The sequence below is a fragment of the Monodon monoceros genome, unplaced genomic scaffold (genome assembly GCF_005190385.1).
Source record: "Monodon monoceros isolate NGI ecotype Baffin Bay Population unplaced genomic scaffold, NGI_Narwhal_1 Super_Scaffold_7, whole genome shotgun sequence".
Lineage (NCBI taxonomy): Eukaryota > Metazoa > Chordata > Mammalia > Artiodactyla > Monodontidae > Monodon > Monodon monoceros.
Genome location: NW_021703784.1, coordinates 53,600,976 through 53,627,475, shown reverse-complemented (window position 1 = coordinate 53,627,475; position 26,500 = coordinate 53,600,976). Strand labels below are relative to the sequence as shown.

General features: G+C 54.6%; 1 protein-coding gene across 1 annotated transcript in view; it reads left to right on the top strand.

Annotated features, from left to right (window-relative positions):
* MYO7A (myosin VIIA) overlaps positions 1 to 26,500 on the top strand; it is a 103,897-nt gene that overhangs the window by 38,168 nt on the left and 39,229 nt on the right. Inside the window, exons 15-31 of the mRNA XM_029208217.1 lie at positions 82 to 188; positions 6,081 to 6,218; positions 8,102 to 8,260; positions 8,672 to 8,764; positions 10,878 to 10,972; positions 12,241 to 12,325; positions 12,866 to 13,084; positions 13,542 to 13,649; positions 14,656 to 14,865; positions 15,255 to 15,458; positions 15,732 to 15,908; positions 16,319 to 16,408; positions 17,969 to 18,096; positions 20,280 to 20,406; positions 21,601 to 21,720; positions 22,275 to 22,448; positions 23,344 to 23,571. Coding sequence (XP_029064050.1) covers positions 82 to 188; positions 6,081 to 6,218; positions 8,102 to 8,260; positions 8,672 to 8,764; positions 10,878 to 10,972; positions 12,241 to 12,325; positions 12,866 to 13,084; positions 13,542 to 13,649; positions 14,656 to 14,865; positions 15,255 to 15,458; positions 15,732 to 15,908; positions 16,319 to 16,408; positions 17,969 to 18,096; positions 20,280 to 20,406; positions 21,601 to 21,720; positions 22,275 to 22,448; positions 23,344 to 23,571 — 2,462 coding nt within the window. The remainder of the gene's footprint in view (positions 1 to 81; positions 189 to 6,080; positions 6,219 to 8,101; positions 8,261 to 8,671; positions 8,765 to 10,877; positions 10,973 to 12,240; positions 12,326 to 12,865; positions 13,085 to 13,541; positions 13,650 to 14,655; positions 14,866 to 15,254; positions 15,459 to 15,731; positions 15,909 to 16,318; positions 16,409 to 17,968; positions 18,097 to 20,279; positions 20,407 to 21,600; positions 21,721 to 22,274; positions 22,449 to 23,343; positions 23,572 to 26,500) is intronic.

Genomic DNA, 26,500 nt, shown 5'->3' with positions numbered 1-26,500 from the left:
TGGCTTCGGGGAAGGGGTGAGTCTTGTCAGGGGGAGGCTGCCGGAGCTGGCGAGGTGTGACTGCTGTTTGCCGCCGCCCAGGCTTCCTGGAGAAGAACCGGGACACCCTGCATGGAGACATCATCCAGCTGGTCCACTCCTCCAGGAACAAGTTCATCAAGCAGATCTTCCAGGCTGACGTCGCCATGGTAATGTCGGGGTGTGGTTTTCATTGGGCAGGAAGGGCCCCCAGAAGCCAGGCCGGTATCTAGATGCCCCCTTGTCTAGTGGCTTCAGCTGAGCTCCTCTGGCCATAGAGCAGGGGTGGTGCTTTGCTGTGGTTCCGGGAGGGGCTGGAGGGCCTCCAAGATCCTCCTATCGGGTCCTCTTGTACTAATGAGGTAGAGTGGGTGGGGTGCAAGGCCCAGAGAAGGATCACGTGGGATGCTGCGGAGCAGAGCTTGATCAGGACTCGGTTTTCCATGGGGGGGCCCCTCCCCCGCCCTGACCTCCAGCAGCTAACAGGGAGCACGGGCAAAGAGGGGACATCCAGCCTTGAGGACGTGGACGGGTGTGGGTGTTCAGAGAAATGGGCACAAACGGCATATTTGTACCAGCCCTGGACCTCAAATTGGGGGGGTGGGTGGAGAATTTTCCCACCCTCGACATTTCCTTTGTCCCTAGCGTTTTAGCCTGGACTCTGTAGTAGTGGGCTCAAGCCAAATTCAAATCCCAACTCCACCACCTTCTCAATGGGTGGACTTGTTTCTTGCAGGATTGTATGCCTTTTTATCTCATATTTTCCTCCTGTCCCATGGCTTCCTGGAGAGTGCATGGAGGGGCTCAAGGGGAGGGCAGAGCCGCTGCCCCCTCAGTGCCTGTCCTGCTGCCTGTGTTGCCCCCAGCCTCCCAGAAGCCCAGACCACTGCCCTGAGGGCTGTCCTCTTTCCCTGGTGGATTTTGCTCCCTGTTTTCTGACCCGCCACGTTCTCCTTGCCCCCCACCCCATCTCGCCGTGCACTGTGGTTCCTGTTGTAGTTTCTCTGTGGTTATTCATCGGGCACTCTCCGCCAGTCAGCGGCTTCTGCGAAGGTAAAAGACCCCAGCCTGGGGCCGGAGGATGGCGGGAGAGGCCTCAGCAGCCCTTGGGGCTGGGCTGTGTCCTCAGCCCCTGAGGCACTGAGGCTTGGGGAAAGGGCCCTTTTTTCTTTATTGTCTTGGAGTGTGCGTTTTTGTGGAGTGGTTTGTGGAGTGCTTTGATTTTTGTTTTCTGAGTTGTGTGGACTTCAGGCATCTCAGTTTCTTAAAGGAGGAAACTGAGCCCTAGAAAAAGAGGTGAGACTTGCCCAGTGTATCGGGGCAGGGCTGGGACTCGAACCCTTCTCTCCCAAGTTCTCTGCCTCCACGGAGTCTCTTGGAGGCATCAAGGCCTGCTCCTTCCATCAGGCCCTACTAAGGGTTTCTACGTCCATGACTCAGTCAGATCCTCTGATTAACGTTGTAGATCAGGAGAGACAGGTGGTAGTATTTTCTGAATTTTGCAGATGGGGGACTGAAGCTCAGAGATGGAGTGTGGTTCACTCCCAGTCACAGCATCTGGGGGAGCTGGGACTAGAAGCCACTCCCTGCCCCCTGACCTCCTTAGGCCCGGGAACACCATCCCTGGTATGTCCTGACCACCAGCTGCAGGTCATGCGTGGCTCCCAAGGCTCTTTGGACCCCAAAGATGCTGGGTACCCTTAGCAGCAGCATAGCTCTGGCATCCCTTCGCCTTCTTTTTCTCTTCTCAGCCCTCAGTTTCCTCTCTGCCTAATGCTGACATCCTCTCACATTCGCTCTTAACGCTGGGTCCCCCTTCCTTCCTGCATGTCTGGCATCCCCCTGCTGCCTGGTGCCTTGCAGAGTTCTGGCACAAATCACAAAACCACTGGTAGTTCAGCGCCCCCAGCACATCAAGAGCAGGGAGGTCGTCTGGAAGGAGGCCTCTGTCCTCTGCTCACTGTCGGCCCCAGGCCAACACTGTGGCCCAGCTGGTTGATGGGATGAACGTAGGGCCACCACCAGAGAGGGGCCCAGGCGTCTGGAGCTCCAGCACCGGCAGTCCCCAACGTGAAGCCCACAAACTGCCGGTCGCAGTGTTGGTGACACAGGTGTGGCTCTGGACTCTCCCCCAGTCTCTCCTGTCCTTCTGTGGACGCCAGCCCAGCCCCTGCCAGGCCTACCCACTCGTCCTGGTCTTGGGCAGTCCCGGAAGACACTGAACCCATCTTTTCTTCCTACTTCTCTTTCCCAAGCCCGTGGAGGCATGTGAGGACCTCTCCATGAAGTTTCCTGTTCTAAGCCCCCTTCCCTGAACTCTGGGAATAGAACCCACTTGCTGAGGAACCGTGGAGGGGTCCAAGTGTGAGACTGTGGGGCGTCCAGAAGTGGCCCGCTCCCGAGGGAGTTTTTGGAGCACAAAATGAGAACATGGCAGTGACAGATTTGATACCAATTACATCTACTCTTCTGGCCCACTTAGGCACCCCCGTGAGTAATTACTATTGCCCCTACCTTACAGGTAAAGCAACTGGGGCCCAGAGAGGCCAAGGTCTTTGCTAGAAGTCACACAGCTGGTGACACACAGGGATGGGTTCCAGGTCTGTCTCAGGGAGGTGCAGGGACTTGGCCAAGGTCACGTACAAGTGAGGGCTACAGTGAGGCTTTCTCGTCCCTGCTCCTTTTCACTGTACTGTACTATCTGCAAGCTTTGCCTCAAGGAAAGAAAAAATACTTTGTAACTGTTGGAAACATGATGGCTCCGTTAAAGGAACAAGGAGATGGGCTTGGTGAAGTGTGGATGCTGAGCCAGTTTATTGGATGACAGTGTACCAGCCACAGCGCTCTCCTTAGGGTGAGGGCCCACGTCCTTCCGGTGATCTGACCTGTGTCCTGTGCAGGTCCCCAGCCCCTGAATTTCCACCCTTTTGACTCTTGTGTCTGCCTCCTCAGGGCGCCCCAGGCAGCCCCACCCCAATCGTTGCCGCTGGAGGGAGCAGCAGAGCGGGGCGGCTCTTCCAGGGCGTGAACACCACCCCACCCCCAACCCCAGGCACATGACCCAGGCGCCCTGAGTCCACAGGACGCTGGTTCACTCCTTATGCAGGTGGCTCCTCCTGACAGTGACTTACCAGCCCCGATCACATCACGCTCAGGTGCCTGTGCCTTACATCCCCTCCGAGGCATCATTTAACGCTGACCTTTGGACTTCTCACTTCTGCCTTTACCCCGTCCCTAGTTATCTGCAGATTATCCCAGAAAACAACAAATGTCGGAAAAGATGACCTTTCCCCTCAATGAAATAAAACCAAATCAGAAACCAGGTGGCCAGGGAAGTGAGAGCAGATCCTGGGATCATAGGCCCCATTCACTCATTCCTTCCTTCCATCACAAATACCTACTGAATGCCTGTTATATGTCAGGCATCGTCATATGTGCTGGGGACACAGTAGTGAACAAAACAGAAAGAAAGCTCTGTCCTCGTGGAGCTTGTGCTCTAGCAGAAGGAGGAAATAGTTAATAAGCAAATAAATAAGTGTATTACATAATGTTAGATGGTGACTTATGAGATGGGGAAAAATGAAGGCGGGAAGGGTGCTGGTGGTGGGGCTTTGCAGTTTTGAATAGGGGATCAGGAGAGGCCTTACTGAGAGGTTGGTGAGGAAGTGAAGAAGCCAGCCACGTGCTTTCTGGAGGAAAAGCATCGCAGGGAGAGGGAACAGCAAGTGCAAAACCCTAAGGTGCTTTTTAAGCCCCAACCTGCCCTGGGAAGAGCATGGAGGCAGGGGTGGCTGGAAGGGAGGGAATAAAGTGGTGGAGAGGCTGGAGGTAACTGGGACCAGGTCCCGTGGGGTGGGTTCTTACAAAGGACCTTGGCATTCATGCTGAGTGAACTGGGGAGCCACTGAGGATTTTGAGCTGGTTGGGGGAGGGGAGACATGACTGGATTTGTGTTTTAACAGCCTCACTCACTCAGTATCACTGTGTCGATAGTGGAGTGGAGGGCGGTGTGGAGAGTGGGCAACAGAAACAGGGAGACCGGTTTGGAGGTTATTGCAATAACGAGAGAGCCATGCAGGCAGCTTGGACCAGGCTGACAGTGGAGGAAGTGGTAAGAAGGGGTCAGATTCTGGGTCCATTTTGGAGGTAGAGCCAATAAGATTTGCTGACATATTGGATATGAGAGAGGAGGAGTTGGGAATGGTTCCCAGATCTGTGGCTTGAGCAGTGGGACGATTTCTCGGAGTTCAGCACCACTTCGGTTCAGCAAAGCGTTGTTGATTGTTGCTGTGCTGGGCCCTGGGGCACAGCAGTAAACTAGGCAGACCCGCCTGTTCTCACGGGGCTCACAGCTCAGCAGGGAAGACAGAAAGTAGTTCCATAGTGCTGATCGAAACCGAAGAAGGGTGTGTCCTATGTGTGTGTATGTTGTTTGTGTGTATTGTGCATGTGTGCATGCTGTGTGTGTGGGTGTGCTCTGTGTGTGTATTTCTGTGTATGTGGTGTGTGTGTTTTGTGTGTGTGTCTGGTGTGTGTGTGCCATGTGTATTTGTGGGTGGCGTGTGTGTCTGTGTATATGTGTGTACATTTGTGTGTTATGTGTCTGTGTGTCTATGTATGTGTGCTGTGTGTGCACACACGTGCTCCTGGCAAGGCCTCTTTTGCAGGCTGTGTACAGCCCACCCTGGACAGCTTCCCCCCCTAACTGGGGGTCACCCAGTGCTACTGCTGGATCAGGTTCTGGGGCAGATTTGGGGGCTGAAGACCTGACATTCACCCTACCCCAGTGCAGATACTCCTCAGCTTCTCTTGGCAAAATCCTAATATGTTCCAGATAATACTAAAACAGAAAACATGGCAAATTTCAGAATAGCAAGCATTTGCTGTTTCTTGGCAAGTTTCATTTCATTCCGGGGGCGTATGGTCTAACTTTAGAATGGGTTAAATGCCTCTCCCTTCCCCCACATATCTCACACATTGACATCTGCATCCTTGGTTTTTGGTGCTACAGGATATCAGATAAAATGATGACTCATTTAAAATAGAAAATCTTACAATAATAATCAAATTCACTAATAAAAAATCCTCACCCCAAAGCAATTGCCAGGAAAACAATAACATCAAAATGCTTTGGAATCGAATGTTGTTTCTATGTCCAATTTCTTGGTCTGGGAGGTTCTGCTTCCTGTTTGCTTGTTGCTCAGGTCCTCCCCCAGGACCCCAACTCATTTCATAGTCTTCTGAGAGGGGGACCCCAACAGGGCAGGGAGGTGCCATGGGGTCGCTGGCCGGCTCACCCACATAGTGGCTGGTGGAGCATGGGGCCCCTGGGCCTTGGTGCTGGACGGCAGCCAGAGGCCAGCTGTGTGCCTTCTTAGGAGGCTTATCTGGGTCTGCCCCGCCCCCCTGCTGCTGACCTGCTAATCCCACAGGGAGGGCAGAGGGTGTAGGTAGCACCGCCGCCCTCACGGAGCAGTTGCTGTTTACTGAGACAGACTCTCACAGCCTGGTCAGCTAGATAGGTGGCACTATCAATCACGGGTTGCTGTTTACTGAGACAGACTCTCACAGCCTGGTCAGCTAGGTAGGTGGCACATTCCCATTTAGGAGACTGAGGCTCAGTGTTGCTTAGTGACCTGCCTAAAATCACGGGACTCGGAGGTGGTGAGCCAGGGTTTGAATTTAGGTCTGTCTAACCCGTCTCTAGAGATGACCCCATCGTCCTGAGGCGACCAAGTCTGGCCACTCATTTACACTGGGAAGGGAGGATGGAGACTCAGAGAGGGGCTGCGTCTTGCCCAGAGTCATCCAGCACACCAGGGCGTGTGCCGCGCTCCTGGGCCCGGGATCAGGGAGGCTTTCCAGAAGGGGGTGCGTCTGGGATCCAAGCTCCAGCGCAGACCAGGCGGGTCACAGGAAAACCCATGTGCCTGGCCAGCCTGCTTCCTTGGGCGGCTCTCCCTCAGGCCCTGGACCAGCTGACCTCTCCTCTCCTGCTTCCCTTCCGGAGGGCTGGAGGGGTACGGGTCAGCCCCTCCCATCGCTGTGGTCCATCCCCCCAGGGCGCCGAGACCAGGAAGCGCTCGCCCACACTCAGCAGCCAGTTCAAGCGGTCCCTGGAGCTGCTGATGCGCGCGCTCGGTGCCTGCCAGCCCTTCTTCGTGCGCTGCATCAAGCCCAACGAGTTCAAGAAGCCCATGGTGAGCAGCCCTGGCCTGGGAGGGGGCGAGGGGCAGGCGTGTGGGACCAGCCTGGGGGGTGGGAGGGGCTGGGCCATGTGAGACTTTGTGCTCTGTGGGGAATGGCAGGGCCCCTGAGGGGCTTAAAGAGCAAAGTTCCTAGTTACTGGAGGCAGCAGGTGCCCTGGAAAGAGCCTGGACTCTGTAGTCGTGGGCTCAAGCCAGATTCGAATCCCAACTCCACCACCTTCTCACTGGGTGACTGTAGACAAGTCACTTCATCCTCTCGTGCCTCAGTTTCCTCACAGATGGAAATGGGACTGATCATACCCACCTCCTGGGGGTATTCCATGCAATAATGCATGCAAACTGCCTGGCGCCTAGGAAGGCACTCAGTAAATGGCAGCTGTGTTTCTTGCTGCGGCCCTGACTTTGAAAGCCTTCTCTCCTTTGGTCCAGCCAATGACCACCTCCTCCTGGAACCCTTCCTGGATTCCTTTGACTGGTTGGGAACATTTTCGTTTTTGGCTTTTCTGAATAACATCTGTTGAGCCCTTTCTGTGTGTCCGGAGCAGAATGGATTGTCTCTCCAGAGCCTCATTTAACCTTCCCAACAGCCCAGGAGGGAGGGACGTTTATGGCCCCATGTTCGAGATGTGGAAGCAGAGGCTCAGGGAGGTTGAGGGGCTTGAGGCTGCAGATCCAGGAGCCTGAGCCGCCCCTCCCTGGGAGCCCTCTCCTTCCCCAGCTCTGGGAGGTGTTGTTTACCACAAGCCTCTTCCTAGAGATAGGAGGGGAGGCCCAGGGGAAGCTGGGGCCTGAGGGTCTGGGGAGGGACGGAAGGCGGGAAGCCAGTACTGGGCCAGGGAAAGTGCCTGTAGGGAGAGGAAACAGGTGGCGGCAGCCAGCCTTCCGCATGCTAACTCTGTCCCCTGTCCCCTGCCTGGAAACGTTCCCCAGAGTGGGCTGGCCAGTCCCCCTGGGGATCAGGACGGGGTCTTCAGGGGCGTGAGAGTCACAGAGGGCTCCAGCGGGCTCCCCTCTAAGGCAGGAGGTCCAGGGGACCGAGACCAGGGCCCTGTAGTTGGGCACCATCTCTCTTGCTCTCAGATGCCTCTGGAACCTTCTTTGGGCTGACCTCAGCATCTGTGGCCTGGCCCTTGGCTGCAGGACCTCCTCCCTGGGCCTCCTGCCTCCTGTCCCCCACTCCCGTCCTCCTCCCCATTGCACTGAGAGACATGGTTCTCAAACACAAATCTGACCCGGTCACCTTCTGCTTCCCTAGCCTGGCCTCTCAGGTCCTTCACAGCCCATCCAACAACCCTGCTGCTATCACAAAAATGACTTTGTGCCAATTAGAAAAATGTATCTCTTCCTTAAGGAAGGTACTTTGCTGTCAGCAGCCAGAAAGTTGTCTGAAAAACTATCAATCTAAGATGGCTATAATATGAAGGGCGACCCCTGGGGTTGTACAAGGCACCCACCACCTGCACAGCCATAATCCTGGCATGGATTAGCCTCCTCAGTCCCCATAAAATCCCCCAACATGTCCTGTGCTTTCAGGCTTGCTCACCTTTGCATGAGCTAGCCCCTCCAGCACCCTCTCTCCTGTCAGGGTTAGAGCAAAGGTCCTCCACGAAGCCCCCTCGAGATGTCCCAAGGGGAATTAAGCTGTCTGTCCTCTGTGCCCTCAAAGCACTCAGCTCACCCCACATGAGGGCTTCATTCCGTGCTGCTCCATGGGGTTTGGACTGCAGAGCCGCGTCTGGTCCCGCCTTTGCTTCTCATCTGCTGTGTGACCTTGGCCTCTCGGGGCCTTTGTCTGGGGCCAGGAAAATACAGAGCAGGGCTAGCCTCCCAGCGGGAGCCTCCAGCCCTGATGCCCTTGGCTCCTTGCTTGGCAGTTATTTGACCGGCACCTGTGTGTGCGCCAGCTGCGGTACTCGGGGATGATGGAGACCATCCGAATCCGCCGAGCCGGCTATCCCATCCGCTACAGCTTCGTGGAGTTCGTGGAGCGGTACCGAGTCCTGCTGCCCGGCGTGAAGCCGGCCTACAAGCAGGTACGGAGCTGGGGGCATAGGCGGGCGGGCGGGAGGGTCCCAGCCCTGGGCTGGGCAAAGGCCCCACTATTCTCATTGGAACAGTGTGCTGGGCATGACATCACCTCGGCCACCTCAGGTATGGCTGGGAAAATTGGGGTCAGGCAGTGGAGTGCATCTGAGAGCTTCCATCGCCATGCTTGGCTGGTGTGGACTTAACACGTGTGGCGAGTGGGCCCTGGCTCTTAGCTGGAGGCAAGGGTTTTATAATCATCGGGCCGAGCTAAGGAGAAAAGTGAGTGTCAGGGCCCAGCTGCGACCACACAGAGTTAGGGCCAGAGCTGGAGCGAGAGCCCTGCCTCCCAGCCTTGGGAGGGACACCAGGTGGCCTTTCCACTGGTGGGGCCACCCATTCTCTTATGTACCCCACAGGATGACCTTCAGGGGACATGTCAGCGCATGGCTGAGGCTGTGCTGGGCACCCACGATGACTGGCAGATTGGCAAAACCAAGATCTTTCTGAAAGTGAGCACGGCCTCTGAATCCGGCTGCCTTGATGGGGCTGTGGGCTCCCCGTCACGGTGGGAACAGGTCCTAGGGGTGTGCTATAGAGGAGTTGCAGCACCGAATGGAGTCAGTGCTGGGCCTTTGTGACCCTCCTGCCCTGCAGCTGTGGCTGGTTGGAGCGGGTAGTGGAGGGGTAGTTGGTATTTGAGAGCATCTGTGACCTGGAGGTGGGGTTGGAGCAGTGACCCCGGGTGAGGAAACCGAAGACCAGAGGTCAGCTCATCAGGGAGGCCTGGATTCAGTCCTGACCCTGTGGTTGTCTGTCCTGGGAATTTGGGCAGGTCACTGGCCGTTTCTGAGCCTCATTTTCCCATCCGTAAAATGGGATGTGCTTGTGGTAGGGGGCTCTTGAGTGTACCTTTGGTCCATTCCCTTTTTTCCTGCCAGGCGGGGCTCATGCTAGGCTGTGGTCAGCCGTGTGCTACTCACCTTGCTCTCTGGTGTCCCCGGGCCTGTTCCCGCGCTCCCCGAGCAGACACCTGGGGCCCTCTGGCTCCCACCACAGCTTGGGCAGGACTTTGGGGGCTGGGCGGTCAGGGAGGGGGCAGGGCTGGGAGCAGGAAGCTGGGCCAGGGGAGCTTGCTGGAGCTGGCGGAGACGGGACAGCTAGAGCAGGGACAGCGTGAGCGCTAGCTTCTCCATTTCCATTTCTGCTGTTCTAGATTTCTGGCTGTCCTGGGTGATGGGGCAGGGCTCCTTCCTCTGCATAGGGTGGGCCCAGGCAGCCCAGGACAGCTGGGGAGAGGGAACGGGGGAACCAGCCCTGCGATGGAGGGAGTCCTGGGATCTAGTTTAATTCCTCCCTGGCTGAGGGGCCTGGGCTGGTGCCTTCATATCTCTGAGCCTTCATCTCCTCATCGGAAAAATGTGTTGACTGTTCCCTGCCTGTGTGTCTCACATCTGCCACCTGGAGAACACGTTCCGTGGGCCAGGCCCCAGTGGGGGCTTTTTGTCCATCATCACTCATTTAGTCGTCACAGCAGCCCGTGAGGTAGAATTATTATGCCCGTTTCAGAGGCTTCGCACGTAGAGGTGAGGTGCGCATGGTCAGGCGCTACCCTGGAGTGGAAAGCAGGGCTTCCAGACTGTGGTTCTGATGCCCAGCCCACATGGGTACGGGAGGGAAGGCATGCGGCATGACGGCATCTAGTCCCAGAGACGTCATTGTCCCCATCCTCCACATCCTCACTTTTCTGGGCTCTTCAGAAACCAGTAGTGGTTTCTAGACCCCAAACATCCGCTTCTCATTCATTCCCTCACTCGTTCAGAAAGCCTTGGCTGAGCAGCCCCTCTGTGCTGGGCCCTGTCCCCAGGTGAGGTGTCCTGTGATTATCTGATGCATGTTCCTCCCCCATCAGACTGAGATTCCCCAGGGCAGGGCCCAGGTCTGCCTGGTTCATTGCAGCCTCACCCTAGCACTTAGCACATGGCTGGCACATGGAGATATTTGATTCATGTATTGAATGAACCATGAGTTTTGTCCAACTGGAGTGAGGGTTAGGGGCTCAGGGGTGAGAAGGAGAGGGGGCTGGAGAAGTGGGCAGGGCCTGATGGTAGAGGACCCGGGTGCCAGGGGAGGAGACCCCGGGAGACAGTGGGGTATCTCTGTGAGATCTGTCCTTGAGGGAAGGCCAGAGGGGGAGCAACAGAGGACAGGAGACTGGTTAGGAGGCTGTTTCTGAGATCCTGGAGAGAAACGACGGTGGCCTGGCCCAGGCCAGGGGCTGATGTGACAGAGACACCTAGAAGAGCTGGGACTTGGGTAGAGATGGCCATAGGATGAAGCCAGTGTGTGTGCGTGTTGGGCCCCCGACTCCATGCAGTCAAATTAGGCGCCCCCTGCTCCCTTTGTCCCTCCCAGGCCTCTGGCATCCACCACGACAGTACCTGTCTGTACTTGTGGCTGTGAGAGGCTGCCCCATGGGGCCAGAGCAGGGTTGTGAGCCTTTGGGGCCCAAATGAGCCCTAGGCCTGGGCTCTGAGTGAAGGAAGAGGGGGCCCACCTGGGGCGGCCTCAGCTCTGGGACTGGAGAGGTTGGTAGGGGCGCCGCTCAGGAGCTCTGCCCTCCAGGACCACCATGACATGCTGCTGGAGGTGGAACGGGACAAGGCCATCACTGACAGAGTCATCCTCCTCCAGAAGGTCATCCGGGGCTTCAAAGACAGGTTCGTACCTGGACCAGCTCTTCCCCACCTCAGCCCGCATGTGTGTGTGTGTGTGCGCGTGTGCCTGGCTCACCTCCGCTCCTCCCACGTGAACACGGAATAAACACCCATGTGCACACACAGAAACATGCACACACGTGCACAGCATGCACACAGGGTCATGCGAATAGGGTTGAACACTCAGACACGTGGACCCATCTGTGCCCCCATGCCCAGTAACACAGTACCCCCACCTACACACAGGCTTGCACATGTGGGTACATAAGGCACACAAGTGGACCCTCTGTTGGTCTCAGATGCCCAATGAAATTTCCCAAAGAGGAAATTTGAGATTTTGTGAGTGACAAAGTGTGTCGCATATTCCACATAAGGGGCATGTGTACAGCTGTGTCAGTTCTCAGATGGGCAGGGCTGACTCTGGAGTGTGATTCAGGCTCCACAAAAATCCCACAGCCTGCATCTTTTGCAGTTCATCTGGTCACTCCCTTCCTCTATCCGTCCACCCACTTGTCCATCTGTCTGTCCATCTGTCTAGCCATTCTTTGTCCATCCATCCAACTGTACATCCATCCACCTGCTCCTCCATTCGTCTGTATGTCCATCTGTCCAGCCATCCTTTGTCCATCCATCCACCTGTCTGTCCATCAACTTGTCCCTCGTCCCACGGCTGTGCCCTCGTTTGTGCGTGTATCCAGGAATTGGCTTGCTGGCTCACCCACACTGACGTAGCCATCCTTCACTCCTCCCTTATTTATTTCTACGTTCAGGAGACACCTGCTGTTTGATGTGTGGTCTCTTGTCCTCCATCAGGTTGAAGGTGACTGTCGGCCTGTAGAAGCTGCCTAGTGCACACAGGGAAAAGCACGGTGCTCAGTCAGTCAGAAGACGAGGGCTCCAGCCCCAACCTCATCAAGTCTCAGTTTCCTCACCTATAAAATGAGGGAGTTAGGTACTCAGTAATAAGTGATGTTTACAGTTTTCAAAGTGTTTAATCTTTATTTACTGACTACTCATACATTTATTCATGAGTAACCTTCTGAATGTCCACCTTACTGGGTTTATGTGACAAGGCTGTGAGGCAGGCAGGGCAGGTATTATTCTGCCCATTTTACAGATAAGGAAGCTGAGGTGCAGAGAAGTTATATGCCTTTGCCCAAGGTCATGGAGCCAAGGAGACACAGAGCTGGGACTCAGCCCTGCTCTCCTAATTCCAAACCCCATCCCCTGGACCCTGGCAGAGGTCCTACTGCATCACACTGCTGTTTTAGGTCCAACTTCCTGAAGCTGAAGAGTGCTGCCACGCTGATCCAGAGGCACTGGCGGGGCCACAACTGCAGGAAGAACTATGGGCTGGTGAGCCTCCTTGAGGGAGCTGCTTGTTGCCTCACGAAGCCTTTGAACCTGGCCCTGTTGCCATAGCAGCAGGACTTACCTGTTTGCGGGGCCTGGCTGACCTCTTGCCACCCTGCCAGCCCCTACCATTCCTCCAGCCCAAAGTCTGAGTCTGGTTTTTGCAGCTCTCCCCATCTGGTCAGCAATGTTTGTGCTTTTCTTCTGGAATGTTTTGGTGGGTGATGAACACCTGGGTTATTAAACACCTCAGAGGGGGCCAGGAACGGGTGTGTCACATGGACCCCTGTGAAGGAACTGGCCTTGGGGCTGGGGAGGTGGACAGGAAGGAGGCCCACTCCTGGTCTGAGGATGGGAGTCTCTTGGGGGGACTGCATCACAGGGGAAGCCAAGGCCACTCCCTGGGAAACTTTGGTCTGAGAGGAGACAGCTGTGCCTTCGGGGCATGCAGGTTGGAGAGTGGAGCCCGGGGCAGTGACCTCCACTGGGCAGGGTTGGTCTGGAATCAGGGCCCTGGTTCTCAGCAGGTGGCCATCCTTGCAGATGCGGTTGGGCTTCTTGCGGCTGCAAGCCCTGCACCGCTCCCGGAAGCTGCACCAGCAGTACTGCCGGGCCCGCCGGCGCATCATCGGGTTCCAGGCCCGCTGCCGCGCCTACCTGGTGCGCAAGGCTTTCCGTCATCGCCTCTGGGCTGTGATCACCGTGCAGGCCTACGCCCGGGGCATGATCGCCCGCAGGCTGCACCGGCGCCTCAGGGCTGAGGTAAGGGTCCCAGGTCCACAGCAGCCACAGCTCTGAGCCCTGTGACAGCTGTGTCCTCCGAGGGGTGCTCTTCCACCTCAGGCAGACATATCGCCCCCACGTGTGGCCTGAGCCTGTTGGGGGGTGGGGATGTAGGGCTCTACCTCTTTGGAGGCATGCACAAGACTGGATCCCTCATTTCCCTCTTTCCAGCCAGGGGCAGGGCAGGGGCCCAGTCCCTGTTGTGACTCTTTGGGAGGCCAAGGTGAACCTGCTTTGGCTTTGGGATCAGCGGTGCCCCCAACCCGCTGTGGCACCTGGAGGGGTTCTCATGTGCCTCAGTTTCCCTCTACCAAATTATTTGGCAAAGTCATTCCCAGTCCCAGAACTCAGCCAGGGTGGGGTGGGGTCGAGCTGGCGGGAAGCACCGTGAGGGTCACACACGGTTTGATGCGCACCCTGCCGCCCCCTCCCCCAGTACCTGCGGCGCCTGGAGGCTGAGAAAATGCGGCTGGCGGAGGAGCAGAAGCTCCGGAAGGAGATGAGCGCCAAGAAGGCCAAGGAGGAGGCTGAACGCAAGCATCAGGTGAGCTGGGGATGTGCCGACTCCTTAGACATCCATTCACTGGTTCAGCAGCCCTCAGCCAACACCGGCTGTCCAGCCTCTGTCCACACGACCTTCCTTCCTTCCTTCGTGCGCTGGGTGCCTGTTCTGTGCCAGGCCAGGCCAGAGGGCTGTGGCTGCAGAGTGAGCGGGTCCAGGCCCTCAGCTGTGTTGTAACAGGATAAACAGCCTGAGCCGGGGTGGGAGCCATGTGTAGCTACAGAGCACTTGAAAGGGCAAAGCATGGTCAGTGCAAAATACAGACTTGATTTCTTTTTCTTTTTTTTCTTTTTGGCCACGCAGTGAGGCTTGTGGGATCTTAGTTCCCCGACCAGGGATCGAACCCGGGCCCACGGCACTGAAAGCACCAAGTCCTAACCACTGGATTTCCAGGGAATTCCCAATTATACACTAGATTTTGAAGACTCAGTAAAAAAAAAAAAAAAAAAGGAATATAAAATATCTCAGTACTATTTTTTAATATTAATTACATGTCAAGATAATTCTTTGGAAATATTGGGTTAAATGAAATACATTATTAAAGTTGATCTAACCTATTTTTTGAAAAACTATTTTGAATGTAGCCACTACATATGTGGCTTGCATTATATTTCTATTGGACAGCGGTGGTCTAGAGCCTATATGCAGTGGCTCTTGGATTTTGGGGTTGGTGTGGTCCCCTTCGGGTGGGCAGACCTGAGCAGGCTTCCTGGAGGAGGTGGTCCCAGCTGAGCCTCGAGGCAGGCAGGTGACATTACTGTCTGAGCTTGTTGTGAGCTGTCTCTGGCTCAGCACTGGGCATCTGTCTGCACTGAGCTGTGAGGGCTGAGCAGGTGTGTCCCAGGGTGGAAAGGCCCGAGGCTCCATCCTTCCCAGCGGTCAGGAGGGCCCCGAGGAGGTTAGGACTCTGGCCTGGCTGCTGCAGGGGCTCCCGTGGGCTCCCCACGGGGGGCTTGCTCCCTGACGCTGCATCACCCCCACCTCGCAGGAGCGCCTGGCCCAGCTGGCCCGTGAGGACGCAGAGCGGGAGTTGAAGGAGAAGGAGGAGTCTCGGCGGAAGAAGGAGCTCCTGGAGCAGATGGAGAGGGCCCGCCACGAGCCGATCAATCACTCGGACATGGTGGACAAGATGTTTGGCTTCCTGGGGACTTCAGGCAGCCTGCCAGGCCAGGAGGGCCAGGCACCTAGTGGCTTCGAGGTACCAAACTGGGGAAGGGGCTGGGACAGGCCCCAGTGTGGTGCCGTCCCTCCTCTTGTGCCCCTCTGTGTTAAAGTCCACGTGGTCCCCTCTGAGCAGAAGGCAGCTGTGATGACCTGGGACGGGGCTGCAGTCCCAGGCCCTGTCCAGCCACCAGCCTGCCATATGACTTTGGGTCAATCACTTCCTCCTTCCTTCAGGGCCGTTCACAAACCTTTATTCAATCATGTGTTGAGGAGCTACCTTGCACTGGGCTCTGTCTGGGGAGTGAACAGGATGAACAGCGCCCTACACTTCTGGAGGAAGAGCTGGCCCTACAGGGACAGGCTGGGGGACTGCAGCCCAGCCCCATTTGCCCCTATGGCAGGGAACCCCTTTTGTCTCCCCAGGACCTGGAGCGCGGGCGGAGGGAGATGGTGGAGGAAGACCTGGATGCGGCCCTGCCCCTGCCTGATGAGGATGAGGAAGACCTGTCCGATTATAAATTCGCCAAGTTCGCTGCCACTTACTTCCAGGGCACGACCACGCACACCTACACCCGGCGGCCGCTCAAGCAGCCACTGCTGTACCACGACGATGAGGGCGACCAGCTGGTGAGGGCTGGGGCTGTCCGTGCTGGCAGCGCGGGTGCCGAGGGGCTGGGGCCCAGCTATGCAGGGACCAGGGCTGACCTCATCCCGCACCCAGCCTGCGGCCGGGCCACAGGGCAAGGCCCCGAGGAACACCCACAAGGCACTCAGCTCAGTGGTCCTCCTCCGGTTGGCGGGAGTGGGGTTCTCCAGCCTCTCCCCCACCCCTGGGTCATTTTGATGGCTTCAGCCACATCCTGCGCTCAGGCTTTCTGACTGGTATGGGTCTGTCCCCAGGCGGCCCTGGCAGTCTGGATCACTATCCTCCGGTTCATGGGGGACCTCCCTGAGCCCAAGTACCACACGGCCATGAGTGACGGCAGCGAGAAGATTCCTGTGATGACCAAGATTTATGAGACTCTGGGCAAGAAAACATACAAGAGGGAGCTTCAGGCCCTGCAGGGCGAGGGCGAGGTGAGTCGCAGGTGCCCTCTGGCCAAGGTCCCTTCCAGGCCACCCCCAGCCTTAAGGTCCTCAGCAGAAGGAGCGCCCTAAAATTTGCCTCTGCCTCACCTCCCTGACCCCTGCCCTCCTCCGTCTACTCCTGGGAACGAATAGTGTGAGTTTGATATAAACTGTAAAGTGCTGACCACGATTGAGGCCATGTGGCAGGGCAGACAGGCTTTGCAGTCAGAGCCAGCTTCAATTTTGACTTGCTGGGAGGCGGTGGGTGGGTTACTACACTTTTCCCATTTGTCACTGGGCTGATGGGCTGGGGTGATACACGTTAGTGTGGAGGTGAGACAATTCTAACCACATTATCAGTTGCTCTTGTCATTACTTTCCGTCCACTCGTTTGACTCTGACCCCTGTTTGTCCGGCAGGCCCAGCTCCCTGAGGGGCAAAAGAAGAGCAGCGTGAGGCACAAACTGGTGCACTTGACCTTGAAGAAGAAGTCCAAACTGACAGAGGAGGTCAGAAAAGACCCTGCACGGCCTTGGTGGCCCAGGCTGGGGCAAGGCTGGGCTTGGGACCAACAGGGACAGGAGTGGAGTGGATACTGTCTATCCTCAGGGGACCAGGATGGCCAGCAGGACAGCGTTGGATGTGATCAGGCAGACAGGATGCAAGGAAGAGGGCACTGTTCTCAGGCTGGGGTCGGTCAGGGAGGCTTCCCGGAAGATGGGCCACGAGAGCTGGGGAGGGCTGGGGTGGCAGATGGTGAGAGGGAGGACATGCCAGGGCATGGACCCGTTGCCTTTGATCCAGGGACCTTTTTTTTTTTTTTTTTTTTTTTTTGCGGTACGCGGGCCTCTCACTGTTGTGACCTCCCCTGTTGTGGAGCACAGGCTCCGGACGCGCAGGCTCAGCGGCCATGGTTCACGGGCCCAGCCGCTCTGCGGCATGTGGGGTCTTCCCAGACCAGGGCACGAACCCGTGTCCCCTGCATCGGCAGGCGGGCTCTCAACCACTGCGCCCCCAGGGAAGCTCTGATCCAGGGACCTTTTAGTTGATAAGAATTTTCTGTGGGATAACAGTGCCCATGGGGCATTAACACTATTAGTTTGTTTGTCATTCATTTAGTCACCTTGTGTTTTCTGAGCACCGTCCTGGCCCATTGCTCCAGGACTGTCCAGGCTGGGAGGGCTGACAGACACGAACTAAGGCATTCACGGTGCAGAGGGACTGGTTCCTCCATGCCCCTGCTTTTGTGCACACCGGTCCCTCTGCCTAAAATTCCTCCTTCCTCTTCTGTGCCTGGGGGGTCACCTCCTCCAGGAAGCCTTCCCCTCTACAGCAGAGTCAGGCTGCTCCTCCTGGGATTCCTCAGCCTGCTTTGTCTTTGTCCTCATTTTGTTCCCCATCTGAGGCTCCAATCCAGTCTTGTAGCTATGTTACCCCAGATCTGAGTCCCAGCTCCACTGCTCGGTATCCAAGGCACCCAGGGAAGAAAATGCCTGCTAGTGGATTCCTGGGATGATGGCGTGAGATGATGGCCGTGGGTGCTCAGCAGACATGAGGACTGCCTGCAGGGGCGTGCTTCCGCCACTCACCCTGTCTCTGGGCAGAGCACGGGGCTGGCGTTGTGGCCCATGTGGAACCAGAGAGGAAAAGCCCATCTATAAGAACCCAGGCCCAAGGCTATTCACACAGGAGCCAGGGAGTTAATGACAGGTGATGGTGGCCGGGTGTTTGGAACCCAGGTGTACTCTGGGTGTCGGAGTGGTGTGTGGCCCACCTCAGAGAGATAGGGATCCCATCAGGAGTCAGAGGAGCCCCTGGCCTGGCTGAGGGGACTTCCCTGGGGTAGGGCTGGGGGTAGATGTCAAGGAGGCTGCAGAGGAGCCTTATCCCCAGAAGCGCGTAGCACCGGACCAGGTATCCACCCAGCATCTGTTCTGCACGGGCGGGGCTGTGACAGTGGTGGGGAGCCAGCTCTCTGGCTACTCCCAGGATTCTGCTCTCCGGGGGAGTGGGCAGACTCAGGCAAACAGCAGGGCCCCGGCCAAGCCTTACCCCTCCCTGTGGCCCAGGTGACCAAGAGGCTGCATGACGGAGAGTCCACGGTGCAGGGCAACAGCATGCTGGAGGACCGGCCCACCTCCAACCTGGAGAAGCTGCACTTCATCATTGGCAACGGCATCCTGCGGCCAGCACTCCGGTCAGTGCCTGAGGGGCAGGGGCACAGGGAGGGGGCAGCTATCAGGGGAGGCATCCCGCACTTCCAGACCTGCAAGGCTTTTGTTGGCTGAGTGGTAGCTCTGTCACTTTAAGAGCTACCAGGCCTGGGTTTAGCTCTGCTGCTAGCTGGTTGTGTGACCTTGGTAGAGTGATTTCAGCTCTGTAAGCTTCAGTTTCTTCATCTGTAAAGATGGAATAATAAAAGTACCTACCTTGTAGGCTTGTGGGCAGATAAAACTATGGAAAGTGTGACACAGGACCTACACAGTGGGCACTCAGTAAACGGTAGCTGTTGTTAGCATTATCTGACATACATCTTCTGCTCTAACCCTATCCCTGCCGGCACCTTCGGTGTACCCAGCCCAGGCCCGTGGTCAGGGTTACTGTGGTCAGAATGCCTGGGATCCTGCAAGTGGCTCCTTCCCCACGCAGGCCCAGGAGAGGCCTTTGCTCAGGTCCCTGGGGTGTTGGGGAGGAGCTGCGATGATCCATGACTTTCCAGGAGCAATTACGGAATCAACTCAGCTGCATCAGCGGAGGGAAGGCAGATAGGGTTTCTCCGAGAACTCCATCTGCACGGATGGCTGGTTAGGAGAGCTGATCCCATGAACTTGTGTGTGCTGGCTGGGAGGACAGCAGGATGGGCCGGGTGGGGAGGTCAAGTGTCATTTTCCCAGTGGGAGACATGAGGTCCAGAGAGGAAGAGGTTTGCCCAGGGGTCACTGGCCTCCCTTTCATTGCTCCTCGAGGCCAGTGACTACCTCGCTCGCCAGAGATGTAGCACTTGGGACCGCCAACCTCCAGGAAGAAAAGGTGGCTGCCCAAGGTATGTTTAAGGGCAAGAATTTGCCTCCCAGTTATCTCACCATCAGACCTAAAGGGGTACTTCTAGAGAACACAGTGCCAGGAGCCCTGGACCGTTAGAAGCCTGGGGTGCCAACTCCCTGAGGGGCCATGGCTAATCCCTCCCTCCTCCCGGCCTCCGTCTCCCTGTCCATGAATCGAACGGGGTCAGGGGCTCCCAGCTATGGGTGATAGTTGTCACTGGCCTGTAGCAAGATGGGAAAAATAAGGATGTTTCTAAATTTAACTTATTTAAAGCACTGTTCTTTGTTCTGAGATTTTGCCCTTCCTACTTTTTGGATATTAAAATTACATTTGTTTTATAAAATGATTGTGATATAGATAGTGGGCAGGTGCTGTGTGTGTGGTGTGTTTTAAATGTCCTTATTGTCTTGATAATAAGTTAGCGACGTCCACAATTTATTTTGAGGTTGCGTTGGTCCATGAGCTCTCAAAATTGGGGAGCCACTGAATTAGATACCTGCCCTTCACAGAGGGAGGAGCAACAGTTAGTGCCCCCTGGTGGTCACTCCATCTTGGTGGGTCCCGCCCTTGGCCCTGAAGGGGGCATGCAGCATCTTCACAGCTGCAGCTAGGCTGGCATCTGCGGGGGGTTTACTGTGCTGGGCACCCTGCCAGGTGCTGTATAAGCCTTGGCTCATTTTTCTTCACAGAAATCCTGTAAGGAAGGGGTGGTATCATTTCCCTTTAAAATGAAAACAAAACAAAAAACTACCTTCATTGCTTTAATCTGATTGCAGAAGTAAAGCATGGCCATTTAAATATTCAGATATTATAGCACTATGTCAAGAGAATGTCATTCCATCCCCCAGAGAAACTCCCCAGCTGTCCTTCCTGTTTCTGCTCTGCCAGTTACCATTAGTAGAAATTGTACCTGCTGCCGTGTCTGTGGGCCAGGCTCAGAGGTGAACTCACCTGCCCAGGCCGTGCAGCTTGGTGAGGGATGAGGCATGTGGGGAGCCTGTGCTTCTCATCAAAGTGGTCACCAGTGACTGGGGCCACTGTGCCCAGGAGCAGGGTATGCACCACCCTCTGGATCATGGGGCCCCGGCCGTGGACTCTGGACTGGAGTCAGGAACGTGCGTGCTTCGTGCCTGATGAGCCTATCTCCAAAGCCAGACCCCCTCCAGTAGCTGCAGAGCCCTGGGCTCAGCCTTCCCCACCTGGCCTCACCTGCCTCCTCCCAGGTGGTCTCTGGCAAGCGGGAGAGCAAGCATCCTACCTGCTGCTGGGAGGGGTGGGGCTTTCCCTCTGAGGCAGTGCGTCTCCCGTCCTTGCCCCCCACCCCCGCCTGCCTAGGGATGAGATCTACTGCCAGATCAGCAAGCAGCTCACTCACAACCCCTCCAAGAGCAGCTATGCCCGGGGCTGGATCCTCGTGTCTCTCTGTGTGGGCTGCTTCGCCCCCTCTGAGAAGTTCGTTAAGGTAGGGGAGGCTTTTGGCCTCCGGGGGTGGGAAGGGGAGCCGCGCCCAGTCCCTGGGGTTGAGGGGCAGAGCACGGGGAAGAAACTCAGAGGGGCTTGGCAATGAGGCCCTGCCCGGGTCATCTCCTCCCAGGCCTCCCCACCTCCGCAGGGCCCATCTTCCTGGCCCCCTCCTCCTGGGCACGCACCACTGCACTCCATCTCCTCCGAGCCCCATTTTATTTATGTGTTTGCTGGGCTTGACAATAGCGCCCCCTAGACCCTCCACATGCTGGTCTGAAGCACTTCCGTTCATCTCAGGCCCTTTCGTGACTCCTCCTTAGTGTCAGGCCCTGGGTGCTGGGGACACAGAGGCAGAGCAGGTGACAGCTGGATCAACCCAGCTGGTCAGCGCTGCGAAGAGGGGGAGGGCTCAGGGAGGTGGGCCCTGGAGGAAGAGGAGCAGTTAAGCTGGGTGAAGGGGGTATGGTGTGTGGGGTGAGGCAGGAGGTGCAGCTGAGACTAGGCAGGGCCGGATCATGGTGGCCGTGCTGCCAAACGTGAGGGAGGTGGACTTGATCTGGAGGACAGTGGGGAGGCCTGGAAAGCCGAGGAGGGACGGGGATGGATGGGCCTTGAGGAGCGGGTTCAGTGTGGGTGGAGGGACCAGAGGCAGGAGACCCGGTGAAGCTGCTCTGATGGTCTGGGTGTTACCGACCTGGGTCCTCTTTAATCGATAGAAGTTGATAAGAGGTCAGACAAGAAATTCAGGCAAGGCTTTACTGGGACTCATGCTGCTTCAGCACGAGGGAGCGAGAACAAGAAACGGGCCCTTGCTCACTCCCTGAGCGGGGGCGGGCTGGTCCCTTTAATGAGGTGAGGGCGGTGGCGGATTGGTGGGTCGGGCTGGAGGGGGGGCTTAGGTGGTCTGCCCACCCCCTTGGTGGTGCTGTGCGCAGGGGTCATGGGCAGTTCCCTGCTTTTGCTCCTGGCAGTTGGTTTGTGGCCTTTTTGTATCTTATTGTTCATAATTGCCCTGACTGCACATGTATGCAGTTTTTAGTCCCTTTTGATTTCTTTGTATTTTATTGCTGGAGGAGACGTTTGTCCAGGTGCAAGCACTCCGGTAGAGGGTCCCAGGTCCCAGACTATCTCACAGGTGGGGAGGCCGAGGGAGGCTGGAGTGGGGCCCCCTCAGCTGGTCCTCTGTCCATAGTACCTGCGGAACTTCATCCACGGGGGACCACCTGGCTACGCCCCATACTGTGAGGAGCGGCTCAGGAGGACCTTCGTCAACGGGACACGGACACAGCCACCAAGCTGGCTAGAGCTGCAGGTGTGGCCCCCAGGCGTGTGTGTGTGTGTGTGTGTGTGTGTGTGTTGCCAGTGCACCCCAGTGCCCCAGAAACTTTGCCTACTTTGGGATTCTGTGGTCATTCAAGCACCCACCCTCAAGTTCTGGAATTTCAGGCCTACTGGAACGGGACAGCCCACAGTGGTGATGACTCCCATCTGCTGGCTTTATAGTCAAAGTGACTTGGGCAGGGGGTTTCCTCTGTGTCTCAATGGCTTCATCTGCAACATGACAGTAAAGATGTTCATTTCACAGGATCTTGTGATGGTTACATGACAGGAGGGCAGAAGCCCCCGAATGTGGCAAAAGCCCAACCACCCAGCCCTAGTGCCCCACCTCAGGGACCCTGAAGGTCCTTTCAGGGTGGGGAGCACAGCAGGGCTCCCTGGGCACCTGTGACCAGGGACAGGCAATGTGCCGTGGGATGCTGAGGTCCGAGGGCTCCAACCCCATTAGGGAGCAGGGAGCCAGGAGCTCAGAGGGAGTGAGATGTTCTGAAGTGAAAGGATTCCCACAAAGCCTTGGATCACTTTCAGGCCACCAAGTCCAAGAAGCCCATCATGTTGCCTGTGACGTTCATGGACGGGACCACCAAGACCCTGTTGACAGACTCGGCAACCACGGCCAAGGAGCTCTGCGACGCGCTAGCCGACAAGACCTCGCTCAAGGACCGCTTCGGGTTCTCCCTCTACATCGCCCTGTTTGATAAGGTGAGGCTGGCCCTGATGCCCTCCTCCTGGAGCCCCCAGGGTCACCCACCAGCTCCCACCCCAGTGCTGCCACCTACTGGCTCAGGTGCCCTTGCGTGGTTACTGACCTTCCAGGGCCTCAGTTTCCTCCTCTGTAAACCAGTGGTAACCCTGGTCCTGCCCCAACTCCTTAGGATCGTGGAGAGGTCCTAAGCACCTAAAGAGAAACCCAACAGCACACTGGTGATTGAAATCCAGGGCTCACTGCACTCGTATGTGCGCAGGTGGATTCAATCCTCTGCTGGTGACAGCAGAAGAACATGGCAGAGAGAGAGACAGCCACTGGCTCGCTGAGATTCAGTTTTGCCATTTGCAAATGGCCATGTGATTCCTTATCAGGTTGCTATGGTAGTTCCTCTTCACTTGTTACTGACCAGCCAGAGTGTATACCTCCCGGGGCACATCTGGGCTTGGAGTCTTCTCTGCTGAGCTGGCCCTGGGAGTGGGTGATTTTGCCTCCACACCCAGCATCACCACCCACAGCAGAGGTGACCCCCAGCCCTCACCCCATGCAAGTCCAGCGATAGGCACATGTTGTCTGATGCCGTTTGCCTGGACTTTTCTCACCAACAGCTACCTCCCGTGTTTTCAGTGGCCATTTGTCCATCAGAGTTTCACCAAAGGCTTGTACTAGGAAATGGAAACTCCCACGTGGCTGTGCCAGCTCAGAGCCCATGAGTTAGGATCCAGGGGTCCCATGCTGGTCTGCCTCCTGGGTGACCTGGGCAAGCCCCTCCTCTCTCTGAGCTTTGGTTTTCCATCCGAATGAGAAGAGTTGGCACAGTCAGTGGCTCCTTGTGGTCCTTCCCGGCCTGCTCACCCTTTCACTGGGTGACCTCCAGCCCTGTGCCCGCAGGTGTCCTCCCTGGGCAGTGGCAGCGACCACGTCATGGACGCCATCTCCCAGTGTGAGCAGTATGCCAAGGAGCAGGGCGCCCAGGAGCGCAACGCCCCGTGGAGGCTCTTCTTCCGCAAGGAGGTCTTCACTCCCTGGCACAACCCCTCAGAAGACAATGTGGCCACCAACCTCATCTACCAGCAGGTGGTGCGAGGGGTCAAGTTTGGGGAGTACAGGTGTGAGAAGGTGAGTGAGAGCTAATTTTCTGGCTGAGTTTGTTTGGTCAAGTCACCTGTGTGCTGAATTGGGCTGGGTGCTGCTGCCCTTGACTCACCATCAGCGAATGTGGAGGTTAGCCAGATGGAGGCTGGGCATTATCTAGGCTTCTCCTGGGTTTAACACGATCTATAGGAGCAAGGGCTTTGAAGAGTAGCCTGAATTCTGCAAGTAGGAGCTGTTCCTGCTTTGCTGCAGTGACTGTACATGCTTCAGAACTTGCTGTATTGTTCTTTTCTTTTTTTTGACCTCTTTAGATCACTTATTTAATTTATTTATTTGTGGAGTATATTTGATTTACAATGTTGTGTTAGTTTCAGGTCCATCCATGTTGCTGCAAATGGCATTATTTCGTTCTTTTTTATGGCATCATTTGCAAATATTTTCTCCTATTCTATGGGTTGTCTTTTCATTTTCTTTATGACTTCCTTTGCTGTGCAAACCTTTTAAGTTTAATTAGGTCCCATTTGTTTTTGTTTTTATTTCCATTACTTTAGGAGACGGGTTGAAAAAGATTTTGCTTCAATTTATGGCAAAGAGTGTTCTGCCTATGTTTTCCTCTAAGAGTTTTATAGTATCCAGTACATTTAGGTCTCTAATCCATTTTGAGTTTATTTTTGTGTGTGGTGTTAAGGAGTGTTCTAATTTCATTCTTTTACATGTAGCTGTCCAGTTTTCTCAGCACTACTTATTGAAGAGATTGTCTTTTCTCCATCATATAGTCTTACATCCTTTGTCATAGATTAATTGACCATAGGTGCATGGGTTTATTGCTGGGCTTTCTATCCTGTTCCATTGATCTATATTTCTGTTTTTGTGCCAGTACCATACTGTTTTGATCACTGTAGCTTTGTAGTATAGTCTGAAGTCAGGGAGCCTGATTCCTTCAGCTCCATTTTTCTTTCCAAAGATTGTTTTGGCTATTTGGGGCCTTATGTTTTTCCATACAAATTTTAAGATTTTTTTCTTCTAAGTCTGTGAAAAATACCATTGGTATTTTGATAGGGATTGCATTGAATCTGTAGATTACAGTGGGTAGTATAGTCATTTTGACAATTTTGACTCTTCCAATCCAAGAACATGGTATATCTTTCCACCTGTTTGTGTCATCTTTGATTTCTTTCATCAGCATCTTATAGTTTTCAGAGTAAAGGTCTTCTGCCTCCTTAGGTAGGTTTATTCCTAGATATTTTATTCTTTTGGACGTAATGGTAAATGGGATTGTCTCCTTAATTTCTCTTTCATATTTTTCATCATTAGTGTATAGGAATGCAAGAGATTTCTGTGCATTAATTTTGTGTCCTGCTACTTTACTAAATTCATTGATTAGCTAGAGTAGTTTTCTGGTGGCATCTTTAGGATTCTCTATGTATAGTATCATGTCATCTGCAAACAGTGACAGTTTTACTTCTTCTTTTCCAATTTGTGTCCCTTTTATTTCTTTTTCTTCTCTGACTGCCGTGGCTAGGACTTCCAAAACTATGTTGAATAATAGTGGTGAGAATGGACATCCTTGTCTTGTTCCTGATCTTAGAGGAAATGCTTTCAGTTTTTCACCATTGAGAATGATGTTTGCTGTGGGTTTGTCATATATGGCCTTTATTATGTTGAGGTAGTTTCCCTCTATGCCCACTTTCTGGAGAGCTTTTATCATAAATGGGTTATGAATTTTGTCAAAAGCTTTTTCTGCATCTGTTGAGAAGATCATATGGTTTTTCTTCTTCAATTTGTTAATATGGTATATCACATTGATTGATTTGCATATATTGCAGAATCCTTGAATCCCTGGGATAAATCCCACTTGATCATGGTGTATGATCCTTTTAATGTGTTGTTGGATTCTCTTTGCTAGTATTTTATTGAGGATTTTTGCAACTATATTCATCAGTGATACTGGTCTGTAATTTTCTTTTTTTGTAGTATCTTTGTCTGGTTTTGGTATCAGGGTGATGGTGACCTCATAGAATGAGTTTGGGAGTGTTCCTTCCTCTGCAATTTTTTGGAAGAGTTTGAGAAGGATGGGTGTTAGCTCTTCTCTAAATGTTTGATAGAATTCTCCTGTGAAGCCATGTGGTCCTGGACTTCTGTTTGTTGGAAGATTTTTTTTTTAACATCTTTATTGGAGTATAATTGCTTTACAAAGGTGTGTTAGTTTCTGCTTTATAACAAAGTGAATCAGTTATACATATACATATGTTCCCATATCTCTTCCCTCTTGTGTCTCCCTCCCTCCCACCCTCCCTATCCCACCCCTCCAGGCAGTCACAAAGCACCGAGCTGATCTCCCTGTGCTATGCGGCTGCTTCCCACTAGCTATCTACCTTACGTTTGGTAGTGTATATATGTCCATGCCTCTCTTTCGCTTTGTCACACCTTACCCTTCCCCCTCCCCATATCCTCAAGTCCATTCTTTAGTAGGTCTAGTAGGACACAGTCTTTATTCCTGTCTTACCCCTAGGTTCTTCATGACAGGTTTTTTTCCTTAAATTCCATATATATGTGTTAGCATACGGTATTTGTCTCTCTCTTTCTGACTTACTTCACTCTGTATGACAGACTCTAGGTCTATCCACCTCATTACAAATAGCTCAATCTAGGTTTTTTTATGGCCGAGTAATATTCCATTGTATATATGTGCCACATCTTCTTTATCCATTCATCCGATAATGGACACTTAGGTTGCTTCCATCTCCTGGCTATTGTAAATAGAGCTGCAATGAACATTTTGGTACATGACTCTTTTTGAATTATGGTTTTCTCAGGGTATATGCCCAGAGTGGGATCGCTGGGTCATATGGTAGTTCTATTTGTAGTTTTTTAAGGAACCTCCATAGTGTTCTCCACAGTGGCTGTATCAATTTACATTCCCACCAACAGTGCAAGAGTGTTCCCTTTTCTC